The 13,080-nt window shown below is 49.8% G+C and overlaps 1 protein-coding gene, 1 long non-coding RNA gene and 1 other non-coding gene across 6 annotated transcripts in view; 2 read left to right on the top strand and 1 right to left on the bottom strand.

Annotated features, from left to right (window-relative positions):
- DOCK6 (dedicator of cytokinesis 6) overlaps positions 1-451 on the bottom strand; it is a 42,730-nt gene extending 42,279 nt beyond the window's left edge. For all 4 annotated transcript variants that reach the window (XM_073801877.1, XM_033854253.2, XM_033854256.2 and 1 more), the window contains exon 1: positions 293-451. In XM_073801877.1, coding sequence (XP_073657978.1) covers positions 293-336 — 44 coding nt within the window. In that variant the 5' untranslated portion in view covers positions 337-451. The remainder of the gene's footprint in view (positions 1-292) is intronic.
- Positions 452-3,371: 2,920 nt separating this feature from the next.
- Positions 3,372-5,842, top strand: LOC141278238 (uncharacterized). Its single transcript, XR_012330587.1, has 2 exons — positions 3,372-4,831; positions 4,958-5,842. It is a non-coding gene; the product is annotated as an uncharacterized lncRNA (long non-coding RNA).
- Positions 5,843-11,976: 6,134 nt separating this feature from the next.
- On the top strand, positions 11,977-12,049 carry TRNAW-CCA (transfer RNA tryptophan (anticodon CCA)). Its single transcript has one exon. It is a non-coding gene; the product is annotated as a tRNA-Trp (tRNA).
- The last annotated feature ends 1,031 nt before the right edge of the window (positions 12,050-13,080 follow it).

The raw sequence follows: 13,080 nt of genomic DNA, 5'->3' as shown, positions 1-13,080 counted from the left end.
CCGCCTCCTCCAGGAAGGCCCCCCCGGGCACGCCCCCACGCGTCCCACCGGTTCCAAGGGAAGACCTCAGCCACCACCGCGCCCGCAGCCCCTCCGCGACCCCCAGCCCGGAACCCCCCCGTCCTCCCCACCTCCCCAGGCCTGCGCCCCCGGCCGGAGGAAGCGGGCCGGAGCTGGCCAAGGCGGAAGGAGCTTGAACGGGGGGCGCCCAGAAGAGGGAGGGCCGGGCCGCCCCGGGGCGGGGCTCCGACACGTGGGGGCGGCCCGGGAGGGGGCCCGGCGGCCGCACTACCTGTTGATCTTGTGCGCGAAGGCGCGGCGCTCGGCTACCGCCATGGTGCTCCGCGCGTCCAGCCGCCGGCCCCGCCGCTGCAACCCCGCGCACCGTCCCCGCCGTGGCCGCCGCCACCGCCGCCTCCCGGTTCTGGGCAGCCCGGGCTGGGCGGGGCCGGGGGCGGGGCCCTTCCGGGTGTCCCGGGCCGCTCCGTGCTGCCCCTGCTGGCCGGAGGGGGCGCGGGTCCCCCGGCCGCCTTTGCGGCCCTCGAGGCTGGCCTGGGGAAACTGAGGGGGGGCAGGGGAGGAGAGGATACGGGACTGAGGCTGGGGGCCTCGGACTTCCTCCCGGGGGCTGCTTTTTCTGCCCTCTGGCTAGCAATCACTATAATCACCATAATAATTATAATCTCGAGCGTTTGTTAAGCACGGCCCTGTAGTTCTGATATGTGGGAGGACCTATCCTTTCCGCCATTTTACAGATGAGTAAACTGAGGCACAGGGATGTTCAGGCGCTTACCTAGGGGTCTCCATGGGATGTGCCCCAGTCTGGGGTGAGGGCAGAGGAGTCCAGTTGGGCTCCAAGGCGCTAGGAGATGTGACACAGGACCCGGTGGCGGGACCTGAGTGAGCCAGTCTGGGAGGCTGGACCGGCCCAGCCGCCTCCAGTGCAGGGAGGATGTGCGGATATCTTGGCCAGTATGTGGTCTAAAATCTCTCCCCAAAAGTTCCTCTACCAGCCCCAAGGCAGCAGTCTTAGTGGATTCTCTAGCCCCCACTCAGCACCTGCATATGCCAATTTCTCGCTCACCTCCCAGGCTTTGCATGCCCAGGTGCCTCCTCCTGATGGCCCTTCTAGCCCTGGTTAGAAAAGGGCCTAGGAACTGGGGGCTGAAGAATGCTAGGGCTCAGCTCTACCTCAGGGCCTTTGCATGTGCTGTTCCCATTCCTGTGTATGGGTGCTGTCATTATTCCCCCCTTTTACAGATGAGGAAACAGAGGCCCAGGACTTCCCTGGTGGTCCAGTGGTTACAACTTCGCCTTCCAATGCAGGGGGTGAGGGTTCGATCCCTGGTCGGGGAGCTAAGATCCCACATGCCTCAGCCAAAAAACCAAAACATAAAACAGAAACAATTTTGTAACAAATTTGGACCTCCCTTGTGGTGCAGTGGTTAAGAATCCGCCTGCCAGACACGGCGGGGCCCTGGTCCGGGAAACTCCCACACTCCACGGACTAACTAAGACAGTGGGCCACAACTATTGAGGCTGTGCTCTAGAGCCCGCGAGCCACAACTCCTGAGCCCGCGTGCCACAACTACTGAAGCCTACGCTCCTAGAGCCCGTGCTCCGCAACAAGAGAAGCCACCGCAATGAGAAGCCCATGCACCGCAATGAAGAGTTGCCCCCGCTCAGCAGAACTAGAGAAAGCCTGTGCACAGCAACGAAGACCCAACACGGCCAACAATAAAAATAAATAAGTAAAATTTTTAAAATATGTATTGTAACAAATTCAATAAAGACTTTAAAAATGGTCCACACCAAAAAAGATCTTTAAAAAAAAAAAAAAAAAAGAAAGAAAACTGAGGCCCAGAGAAGCAGAGTGACTTGCCCCAGTTGCCCAGTGGATCAGTGTCAGATCCTGAGCCCACAGGAGGGAGGCCTGGACTGTGGGGCCCCAGGCTCCTGAGGGCACAGGAGGGTGGCTCCCAGCCTGGCATGTGACATGCGCGCACCTTCCCAAGTGGTCCAGCCACTTTGGCCCGGGAGATGCCAGGTGTAACCCTGCTCATCACGCCCTGGTGTGCCCCACCCCGGGTCACCCTTGCTGCAACCTGCAGCCTCCCAGGCTAAAGTCCTTGCCTCGCCTTTCAGTCTGCTGGTAGCTGCTGGGCAGGAAACGTGAAGATGAGCAAAGACTGGCGGGTTTCTCCACTCCTCTTTGCCTATTTCCAGTCCAGCCCCCATCATACCTGGTCTCCCAGCTCCCGCCCTCACCCCTCACAGTTTGTTTTCCCCTCGATGGTCAGAAGGAGCCTGGGAACACCCAAATCAGATCAGCTCCCTCCTCTGCTTAGAATCCTTCATGGCTCCCACCTCACTCAGAGTAAAAGCCAAAGTCCTCACTGTGGCCCACAAGGCCCTGCATGATCTGATCTTGTCACCTCCCTGCCATCCCCTCCTCCCATTGTCTTCCTTAATCACGCCACTCCAGCTGCCCACCTCTTCCATGTGGCTCTAAAGACTAGGGCGCAACTCCACCTCAGGGCCTTTGTACATGCTGTTCTCCTTCCCACACGTGGGTGCCATCAACATACCACTTGTACAGATGAGGAAACTGAGGCTCGGGGACGCAGAGTGACTTGTGCCATTTTACCCAACGAATCAGTGTCAGATCTGTAATTCCAGATCTGTGGCCCAGGGAGCCTGACTCCAAAGTGGTTGTCTCTAAATACCAGCTGGGGGACTTCCTTGGTGATCCACTGTTTAAGAATCTGCCTTCCAATGCAGGGGACGCGAGTTCAATCCCTGGTCGGGGAACGAAGATCCCACATGCCGCAGGGCAACTAAGCCTGTGGGCCACAACTAGAGGGCCCACACGCTGCGACTACTGAGCCCACGTGCTCTGGAGCCCAACCGCCACAGCTAGAGAGAAGCCCGCACGCTGCAACGAAAGATCCCACATGCTACAACAATGATCCTGTGTGCCTCAACTAAGACCCAATGCAGCCAAATAAATAAATATTTTAAAATAAATAAATAAATAAATACTAGTTGGGGGACTTCCCTGGCGGTCTAGTGGTTAAGACTCTGCGCTTCCAATGCAGGGGGCACTGGTTCGATCCCTGGCCGGGGAATTAAGATCCCAAGTGACGCTCAGGAATGGCCAAAAATAAAATAATAAAATAAAATAAAATAAATACCACTTGGATCCCAATCCAGGCCAGGCTGTGTGACCCAGGGTAAATCTCTCAACCTCTCTGAGCCTCTGTTTCCTCATCTGCTCAGTGAGGGGTGGGGTCAGCACTAAGCTCCAGGCCCTTGTGGGAGCTGATTCCACACAGGAGCCAGTGGGGGCTATGAGCCCTGTCTTAGTGGAAAAACTTCTTCAAGGAACCCTCCAAATAAAGGTCCTGCTCTAGCTACCTGCCCACCCTGGTGCCCGCCAGACTTGATTAACAAGGCAGTTCCTCTCCAGGATATGACCAGGCCTGACTCAACCAGGCGGGGCTGGGGTGACCCCTGCAGCTGCTCAAACAGAGGCTGAGCTTGGTGGGGACTTTGGCCTCCTCTGGCTGGTGTGGGAGAACAGCCTGTGGGGTCTGACGGCAGCAGCTTGCGGACCTAGGAGGAGGGACTGCACTGGTCCAGGTGGTGAGTTCAGAGTAGGAATGATCACAGGCAGGGCTTGGAGTCCAAAAAGACCTGGATTCCAATGCTGGCTTGGCCACAGCCAGGCTAAGTGACCTGGATGGGGTGGGGGTGGGGCTCTCTGGACCTCAGTTTCCTCACCTGTGAAATGGGGATGTTACCTTCAGAGCCAACCCTGTGGGCCCATGTTCGGTGCCCATGAGATGTTGTCAGGAGAGCACAGAACCCGGGAGATGCTGCCTTTGTCCTATTGTTTTTCCTGCCGCTTCCGGAGCCGGGGGAGGAAGCTGGGAGCCGGCTCAGGGTGTCCAGGCCTGCCTTTGGGAGTTTAAGTCACAAAGACAAAGGCTGGGCCCAGAGAGGCCAGAGGGGCAGGCCACAGGCTTCCTGTTTTTCTTTGAACAGATGGCCAAGCCTCCTGACGCTTGTCTGTGTGGATGCTAATCCACGTCCTTAGTAATCACTTCTTATCCCTCCTGGTGACACTTCTGTCCAGTTTGCTCATTTCCAGTGCTCTGGTCACATTCCAACGTCTGGGAATTTTTCTCCAGGGGTCCCAGACACCCAAGGGGTCCACAAATAGAAGTGGGGGGGGTCCATGAATTTGGAGGGGAAAAACTTGCATCACTCACGCCTGCCCCTGCTCCTAACGTTAACAGTCATTAGAGCTGCTACCGGGCCTCGGTATTTAAGTGTGAGGAAAGTTGTACAAATTCCATCACAATTAAAGCATATTTTGATAACTGTATCGCATGTAATGGGTTTGTAATGGGTTTCCTTTACCATCTGAGGTGTTTTATTTTAGGCACTTACAAATTTCCACTGATAAGGGCCCACGGCACAAAAAGGTCCCCCTACAACATGCCTTTCCCTGCCTAAAGCCTGCTGTGGCTCCCCATTGCTGCAGGAAGGAGCCAAGCTCCTCCCTGTGGCCTACAGACTCCCTCATCTGCCCCATAAGACTGCTCCCCCTTCCTTTTCCCACCTCATTCATTCACTCCAGCAGCATTTATTGAGCACCTGCTGTATGCCAGGCATGGGAAGGAGGTAATGTTAGTGCTGAGACCTGAAGTTCAGGCTGAGTTGGGGAGGCAGGGAGTTCTAGGCAGACGGACCAGCAAGGCAAAGATGGAGAGGAGAAGTAGAAGTCACCCGTGTGCAGCGCAGGGAGGAGAGGATGAGACTCAAGGTTGGTGAGTTTGTGGGATCAGGTCCGGCAGGACCTCCCAGTGGGGGCCTGGGCATAGCCCAGTGGGTAGTGGGGAACCCTGGAGGGGTGCAGAGCAAGACAGGGGCACCCTCTGGTTTGTTTCAGGAAGATCTGATTCTCCTGTCCGGACTGGCCCCTACAGTGACCTTTTCTCCTCTCGAGTTCCCTGTGTCACCTGTCCCACCATTGAAGCACAAGTGCGAGTTGGCTGTAAGGAACTGGGGCACATGTTGCAAGAACTCTCTCACCGACCGACCAGGGCTCTGGGGGACACCTTGCCTCTGTGAGATGGAACCTATGAGGCACATTCACCAGATGAGCCAACTAGGCTCAGAAAGACTCTGGTGACCCAGCTGAGAAGTGGTGGAGTTAGGACTTGAACCCAGCGCCACCTCTTGCATGAAAGCCCTGCCCTCCATCCTGTGGCATTTCCTCCTTAGCACAACTTTTTGGAGCAGGCGGCAATGACTTCCACAAAACTCTATCTTCTAGGTGGAACAAGTTTTCTCAGGCCAGCAACTTCCTGTATCTTTACCACTGCACCTTGCAGTGGTTACGTGCTCCGATGCTCGGGTTCAAATCCTGCACCTTGGCTATGATGCCAGCCTTAAAAGACTCGTGTCACGCTTATTAGAATGGCTAAACTAAAAATACCGACAATACCAAGTGCAGATGAGGATGCAGAGAAACTGGGCCTCTCAGATGCTGCTGGTGGTGAGACAGGCCGGGACCTGGGACCCTTTGCTGCCGTGCTTGCACCTGGACAAACGCCTCCTCCAGCAACAAAATACAAAGAAACGATAAGGGACTAAAAATAACTGCATGCATGGGCAGTTGGGGCAAATTATGGACAATATACAAAAAGGCCAAAAACACACACAGCACCACCATGGGGGTGGACAGACCGCCTAAGCCACCCCTCCAGGGAACCTGTTACTTGTTTTTGCTCCCTCCTGCTGCAACAGGGGCCCCAATAAAGCCTTGCCTGAATTTCTTGTCTGGCCTCTTATCAATTTCTATCGATTAGGGAGGCCAAGAACCCTGGCTGGGAATAGTGGGAATGCAAAATGGTGAGCCACTCTGGAAAACAGTTTGGTGGTTCTTAAAACACTAAACATGCAACCACTGCATGGCCCAGCAATCCCACTGCTGTGAATTTAGAAATGAAAATTTATGTTCACATAAAAACCTGTACGTCATTATTTACAATAGTTTTATTCATAATCACCAATAGCTGGAAACACTCAATTGTCCTTCAATGGGTGAATATAAAACAAACTTGGGTCCATTCGTACAATGGAATATTCTTCAGCAACATAAAGGAACAAACTACTGATACAGGCAGCAAAGCTTTACGCCCAAATGCTTTATGTTGCAGTGAAAGAGGCCAGGCTCAAAAGGCTGCATGTCGTATGATTCCAAATATATAACATTCTCAGAGAATAGATCTCTAGCATGAGAGAGCAGGTCAGTATTTGCCTGGGGCTGACTACAAAAGGCCAGCATGAGGGAATCTGAGGGATTGTTTCGGAGTTTTGGAGCTCACTGGCAGGACAGCGGATGATGATGACCCAGTAATCAGAGCTGTCGTGGGGGGAATGCCAGGCACTGAGGCACTGAGGCACTGAGGGGGCCCTGATGCAATGTTTGACCCAGCCGGAGGGCTTCTCAGAGGAGGGGGCATCTGAGCTGAGACTTAACAGGCTGTGCTGGCGTCCGGCAGGTGAAGGGCCTTCCAGGCCATGGGAACAGCATGAACAGAGGCCCAGAGGAGAGACATTCAGGAAACCGGGTGGCGTTTATTTGACTGAGTATAGAGATTTTTTTTTTTTCTTTGAGATTCATCCTTTTTTTCTCTTTTTTCTTTTGGCTGCTCAGCATGACTGGCGGGATCTTAGTTCCCCAACCAGGGATTGAACTGGCAGCCTGGGCAGTGAAAGTGCAGAGTCCTAACCACGGGACCACCAGGGAATTCCCTCCAAAATTCATATGTTGAAGCCCTACTTCCCAGGACCTCAGAATGGGACTGTATTTGGAGACAGGGTGTTTGTTTGTTTTTTAAAATTAATTTTTATTGGAGTATAGTTGATTTACAATGTTGTGTTAGTTTTGTGCTGTACAGCAAAGTGAATCAGTTACACATATACATACGTCCACTCTTTTTTAGATTCTATTCCCATATAGGTCATTACAGAGTGTTGAGTAGAGTTCCCTGTGCTATACAGAAGGTTCTTATTAATTATCTATTTTATATATAGTCGTGTGTATGTGTCAATCAGAAATAGGGTCTTTAAAGAAGTCGTTAAGTTAAAAAGAGGTCCAGGGATTCCGTGGTGGCGCAGTGGTTGAGAATCTGCCTGCCGATGCAGGGGACACAGGTTCGAGCCCTGGTCTGGGAAGATCCCACATGCCACGGAGCAACTAGGCCCGTGAGCCACAACTACTGAGCCTGTGCGTCTGGAGCCTGTGCTCTGCAACAAGAGAGGCTGCAACAGTGAGAGGCCCGCGCACCGCGATGAAGAGTGGCCCCCGCTTGCCGCAACTAGAGAAAGGCCTCGCACAGAAACGAAGACCCAACACAGACAAAAAATAAATTAATAATAATAAAAAAAAAGAGGTCCAGTTAAGACAAAGCCACCCCAGGGTACAGAGGTGCCATGGGTAAAGAAGAGAATCTCAGAGGACCTGGGATTACCAGGCCACCTGGAGCGATGCAGACAGAGGAGGGGGTGGTCTCCAGGGGGGCAGGGCCAGACGTGGGAGGGAAGGGTCCATGACAAAAACCTGCTCCAAGGGTTCAAGCCACAAAGCAAGGTCTCAGCCTGTTTTCTTTAAGGCCACAGAGGAAATAGTTACTAGTTCAGGGATGGGCTGACCTGACCTCAGCCTTTCGGGCTGAGCTGTGGGTATCTTCTCTCCACAGCTTCTCTCCACACTCCCGTGGATGGACAGCTGACCTCGGGCTACCCTCAGCCTGCAGTTTCTCCTTACCTCCAGCTCAGAAGCAAAAACTATACTTAAAAAAAAAAATAGCTTTGGGACTTCCCTGGTGGTCCAGTGGTCAAGACTCCATGCTCCCAATGCAGGGGGCCTGGATTCGATCCCTGGTCAGGGAACTAGTACCTGCATGCCGCAACTAAGACCTGGAGAAGATAAATAAATAAATAAATAAATAAATAAATAAATAAGTAGCTTTACTGTGGGGGAGGGATAAATTAGGAGTTTGGGATTAACATATACACACTACTGAGTAGATATATGTGTATGTATAACTGATTCACTTTGCTGTACACCTGAAACTAACACAACATTGTAAATCAACTATACATCAATAAAAATGAAAAAAAAAAACAAATGCACTACTGTACATAAAACAGATAACCAGTAAGGAGCTACTGTACAGCACAGGGAACTATACTCAATATTTTGTAATACCCTATAAGGGAAAAGAATCTGAAAAAGAATATATATATATATATATAACTGAATCACTTTGCTGTATACCTGAAGCTAACACAACATTGTAAATCAATTATACTTCAATAAATTAAATTAATTTAAAAATAGCTTTATTGAGATATAATTCACATACCACACAATGTCCCATGTAAAGTGTACTCCAGTGGTTTTTAGTATTTTCACAGATAAGTGCAAACTTCATCATGGTCAGTTGTAAAATATTTTCATTACTCAGAAACTCCTGTACCCTTAGCTCTCACCCTCTTGTCTCCTGTCCCCTGTCCCCATCCCCTGAGCCCTGTGTAACCACTAACCTACTATCCTGGACTTCCTATGACTGGAATAAAATAACATGTGGTCTTTTGCATCTGACTTCTTTCACTTAGCATAATGTTTTCAAGGTCCATCCTTGTTGTAGCGTGTGTTGGAACTTCATTCCTTATGTGGCTGAATAATAAATATTTCATTGTATAGATATACCCCAATTTGTTCATCCATTCATCAGTGGATGAACTTTTGGGTTGTTTCCACCATTTGACTATTGTGAATAACGAACGCTTCTCTGAACATCTGAGTACAAGGTACTTGTGTGTGGTTAGGACTCCGAGCTCTCACTGCCGAGGACCCAGGTTCGATCCCTGGTCCGGGGAACTAAAATCCCACAAGTTGCAAGAAGTGCCCCCCCCCCAAAAAAGGAAAAGTCAGCAAAGTACTCGAGTGGACGTATGTTTTCATGTCTCTTGGGTGCATATCTAAATGGGTCAGATGGTAATTCTATGTTTAACCTTTTGAGGAACTGCCAGACTGTTTTCCAAGGTGGCTGTGCCATTGTACATTCCCACCAGCAGTGTATAAGGGCATCTATTCCTGCACATCCTCACGTGGAAACTCTCCTTGAGCCCATTTTGCAGATAAGACTCAGGTATACTGAGGCCAAGCATGGATCAGGATCCCACAGTCAGTGAGGGGCAGTGCCAGATCTGGCACCCAGATCTTTAGACCCCAGACACAAGGGTTTTCTCATTTCATTGAAGCTTGAATAAAGAGTTGATGGGTCTTTATTGAGCTCCTACTGTGTACCAGGCACTGAAGACATCCAGTGAACAAAGCAGACAGGAATCTTTGCAACTGTGAGGAGTAGGGGCATGGAGAGGACCTAGATTATTTAAAATAATGTTACTAAGTTTAATATAAGGTAGAAAAATTTGGAGGAATATATGGGATTAAAAGGAACTCTTTTGGGACTTCCCTGGCGGTCCAGTGATTAGAAGCAGTTTCACTGCCAAAAAAATAAGTTGGGGAACTCTCTTTTTCTAGGTGGCTATCAATTTTTACAATGTTTGGATGTTTTTACACTAAGCATAGGTTATTTTTTTATGCTCTTTTTAAATTGTGGTAGGATATATATAACACAAAATTTGCCATTTTAACTATTTTTAAGTGTACAGTTCAGTGGTGTTAATTACATTCACAATGTCATGCGACCATCACCACTATTTAATTCCAAAATTTTTTATCGCCCCAAACAGACGTTCTGCACCCATTAGGAATAACTTCCCTGATACCACCCCTGGTAACTTTTATTCTCTCTTCTGTCCCTGTCAGTTTGCCTATTATAGGTATTTCTCTTTTTTAAAAAAAAAATTTATTGGAGTATAATTGATTTATAATTTTGTGTTAGTTTCAGGTGTACAGCAAAATGAATCAGCTATATGTATACATATATCCCCTCTTTTTCAGATTCTTTTCCCATAAAGGCCATTACAAAGTACTGAGTAGAGTTCCCTGTGCTATATAGCAGGTCCTTATTAGTTTCTTTCTTTCTTTCTTTAAAATTTATTTTATTCAAGTGTAGTTGATTTACAATGTTGCGTTAATTTCTGGTATACAGCAAAATGATTCAGTTATACACATGTACACATTCCTTTTCATGTTCTTTTCCATTACAGTTTATCACAGGATATTGACTACAGTTCCCTGTGCTATACAGTGGGACCTTGTTGTTTATCCATCCTATATATAATAGTTTGCACCTGCTTATCCCAAACTCCCAGTCCACCCCTCCCCCACCCCAGATATTTCATATAAGTGGCATCATAAGCACAGACTATTTTTGTGCTGAAAAATGGCCAGACTTCATTTTGTTTTTAAATACTTGGTGCCAGCAGTCACACCTGCCCATATTAAACACACAAAAGGTGTCAAGGGATGCCTGTTGGGTCTTCGGGTGTTAGAAGGGCTGCAGATGGGGGGCCAGAGGCTACCCCTGGCAGACTCTGAAAGCCAGGCCCAGGAACAGGAGGTGAGGATGCAGATGTAAGGCTGGACTTCCAAAGGAGACAGCTGTGGGCTCAGAGTCTCCTTTGCCTCATGGAAGCCTGAGAGCTCCCTGGCCCAAGGAATAAGGGGGTCAGACCGGAGTCCACCAATAACTGACCAAGTTGCTTTGTCAGGTAGTGATATCCCCGTCACCTGATGTTCTCAGAAAGAAGTCAGGTCCAGGGAATTCCCTGGTGATCCAGTGGTTAGGGACTCTGTGCTTCCACTGCTGGGGGCCCAGGTTTGAGCCGCGCGGCGTGGCCAAAAAAAAAGAAAAAAAGAAAGAAGCCAGATTCAATGTTGTAATTGTCTGTTTACACATCTGGGTCCCCAAAATATCTGAGTTTGGGATGATAGGGACTGCATCTGTTTGGCACAATGGTGGGCATATACTGGGTGCTCAATGGATCCTCTTTGAATAAAAAATTGAATGAATTAGAGAGTGGGGAGATGCCACCCATCAGAAAGGAGACTTGACTTTGGACTCAGGAGACAGGCCTTCACATCTCATCTGTGTGGGCTGGGGCACAGGCCTTCTGCCACCGTGCCTCTAGTTTCTTATCTGTAAAATGGGTGTAGTAAGAGCACCTACCTCCAAGGAGGGGAGGGAAGAATCCAGACCATTTGTCAAGCACCTGACATGGAGTAAGGGCTACGGGAAATGTCTACACCAACTCTCTCAGGTCTTTTAAGAGAGAACCACAGAAAACAGTCTGAACCCAGACTGAAAAGGAAATTCCTGTGCTGGGTGGGACTGTTTTCCATGACCCCTGAGGTCCTGGCTAAGTTTAGGGTCAGAGCTGTTTTTTTGTTTCTGCAGATCATCTCTCTCTCGCATGGTCCAAGATGAAGTCGTGGTTTCCAACATCCCTGCCAGGCTCAGCAAGGAGCATCCGCTGAGATGGTGAGAAAACCCTCCCAGGAATGCAGAGGCCTCGGCGCCGAAGAGGCAGCCTGTCCTCCAGTGCCACTGCCCCGCCCCCAGGCACCTTTTACAAACAATCAAAACATCCCTCCATTTTCTAAACAATTTCTTCTGCGTGCCAAAGGAATCCGTGTTCACTCTAGACAATTTGGGAACATTTTTCAGAAAAGACTACATAAGAAAAAAAAGTTGCCCAAAAGCCCACCAATGCAGACATTTTTGTGAATTTCCTCCTGGTCATTTTTCCCTACAGAACAGTCATCTGTGCGAATTTTTCAAAAGTTGGGATTGTTCTGAACGCACGACTTTGGGAACTGCTGTGTCCTCTTGGCAACATGACGGGATTTTTCTGTGGGTTTTCCCCACCGTTGACCCTCCAAGGCCATGGTGGATTCTGTACTTTAAGATAAGACTGGGGACTTCCCTGGTGGTCCAGTGGTTACGACTCCATGCTTCCATTGCAGGGGACCCAGGTTCGATCCCTGGCCAGGGAACTAAGATCCCACATGCCATGCATGGTGTGGCCAAAAAAAAGATAGAAAGACTGTATATTTGTGGGCAGATGGGTGGACAGCAAAACATCTATGTGGTGGTTAAGACTGAGGCCCTGGGGTCAAATTCTGGCTCCCGCCACTTTCGGACTCCGTGGGACAGTTTTAAGCTTTGTGCCTCAGTTTCCTCATCTGTAAAATGGGGATATATTACTCCACTTAATCTCACAACAACCCTGGCCCCCACAGTGAGTCAACAGCAGAGAAAGGATGTTCTTAAGGATGACACCGCACTGCCTTCCCAGCAAGTTATAAAAATCACACCTTCAGTGCTACGTTATTTATATAAAATCACAAAACACGCATTCAACGCTGTCTGCTTTGCCATGATTCATTATATCCAGCCTACATGCTCTATGGAGCTTTCTGTATTTGTGTTCTATGTCCTCATTAAAAAAAGATTGTTTAAATAAATTAAATGGCAAACAGCACAAATGAGTTTGGAGCAAAAAACAGATGCCATTACCAGATTTCTTTTTTTTTTTTTTTGCGCCGGCCTCTCACTGCTGTGGCCTCTCCCGTTGCGGAGCACAGTCTCCAGACGCGCAGGCTCAGAGGCCATGGCTCACGGGCCCAGCCGCTCTGCGGCGTGTGGGATCCTCCCGGACCAGGGCATGAACCCGTGTCCCCTGCATCGGCAGGTGGACTCTCAACAACTGCGCCACCAGGGAAGCCAAACAGATATTTTAAAAAATTAATTAATTTTATTTATTTTTTGACTGCATTGGGTCTTCATTGCCACACGAAGGCTTTCTCTAGTTGCAGCGGGGGGGGGGCTACTCTTCATTGCAGTGCACGGACTTCTCATTGCAGTGGCTTCTCTTGTTGCGGAGCACGGGCTCTAGGCGTGTGGGCTTCAGTAGTTGTGGTGTGCGGGCTCAGTAGTTGTGGCATGCAGCCTCAGTAGTTGTGGCTCACGGGCTCTAGGCACCCAGGCTCAGTAGTTGTGGCGCACGGGCTTAGTTGCTCTGTGG

Source organism: Tursiops truncatus, chromosome 3 (assembly GCF_011762595.2).
Source record: "Tursiops truncatus isolate mTurTru1 chromosome 3, mTurTru1.mat.Y, whole genome shotgun sequence".
NCBI classification, from domain to species: Eukaryota; Metazoa; Chordata; class Mammalia; order Artiodactyla; family Delphinidae; genus Tursiops; species Tursiops truncatus.
This window is presented reverse-complemented; position numbering and strand designations above follow the sequence as displayed.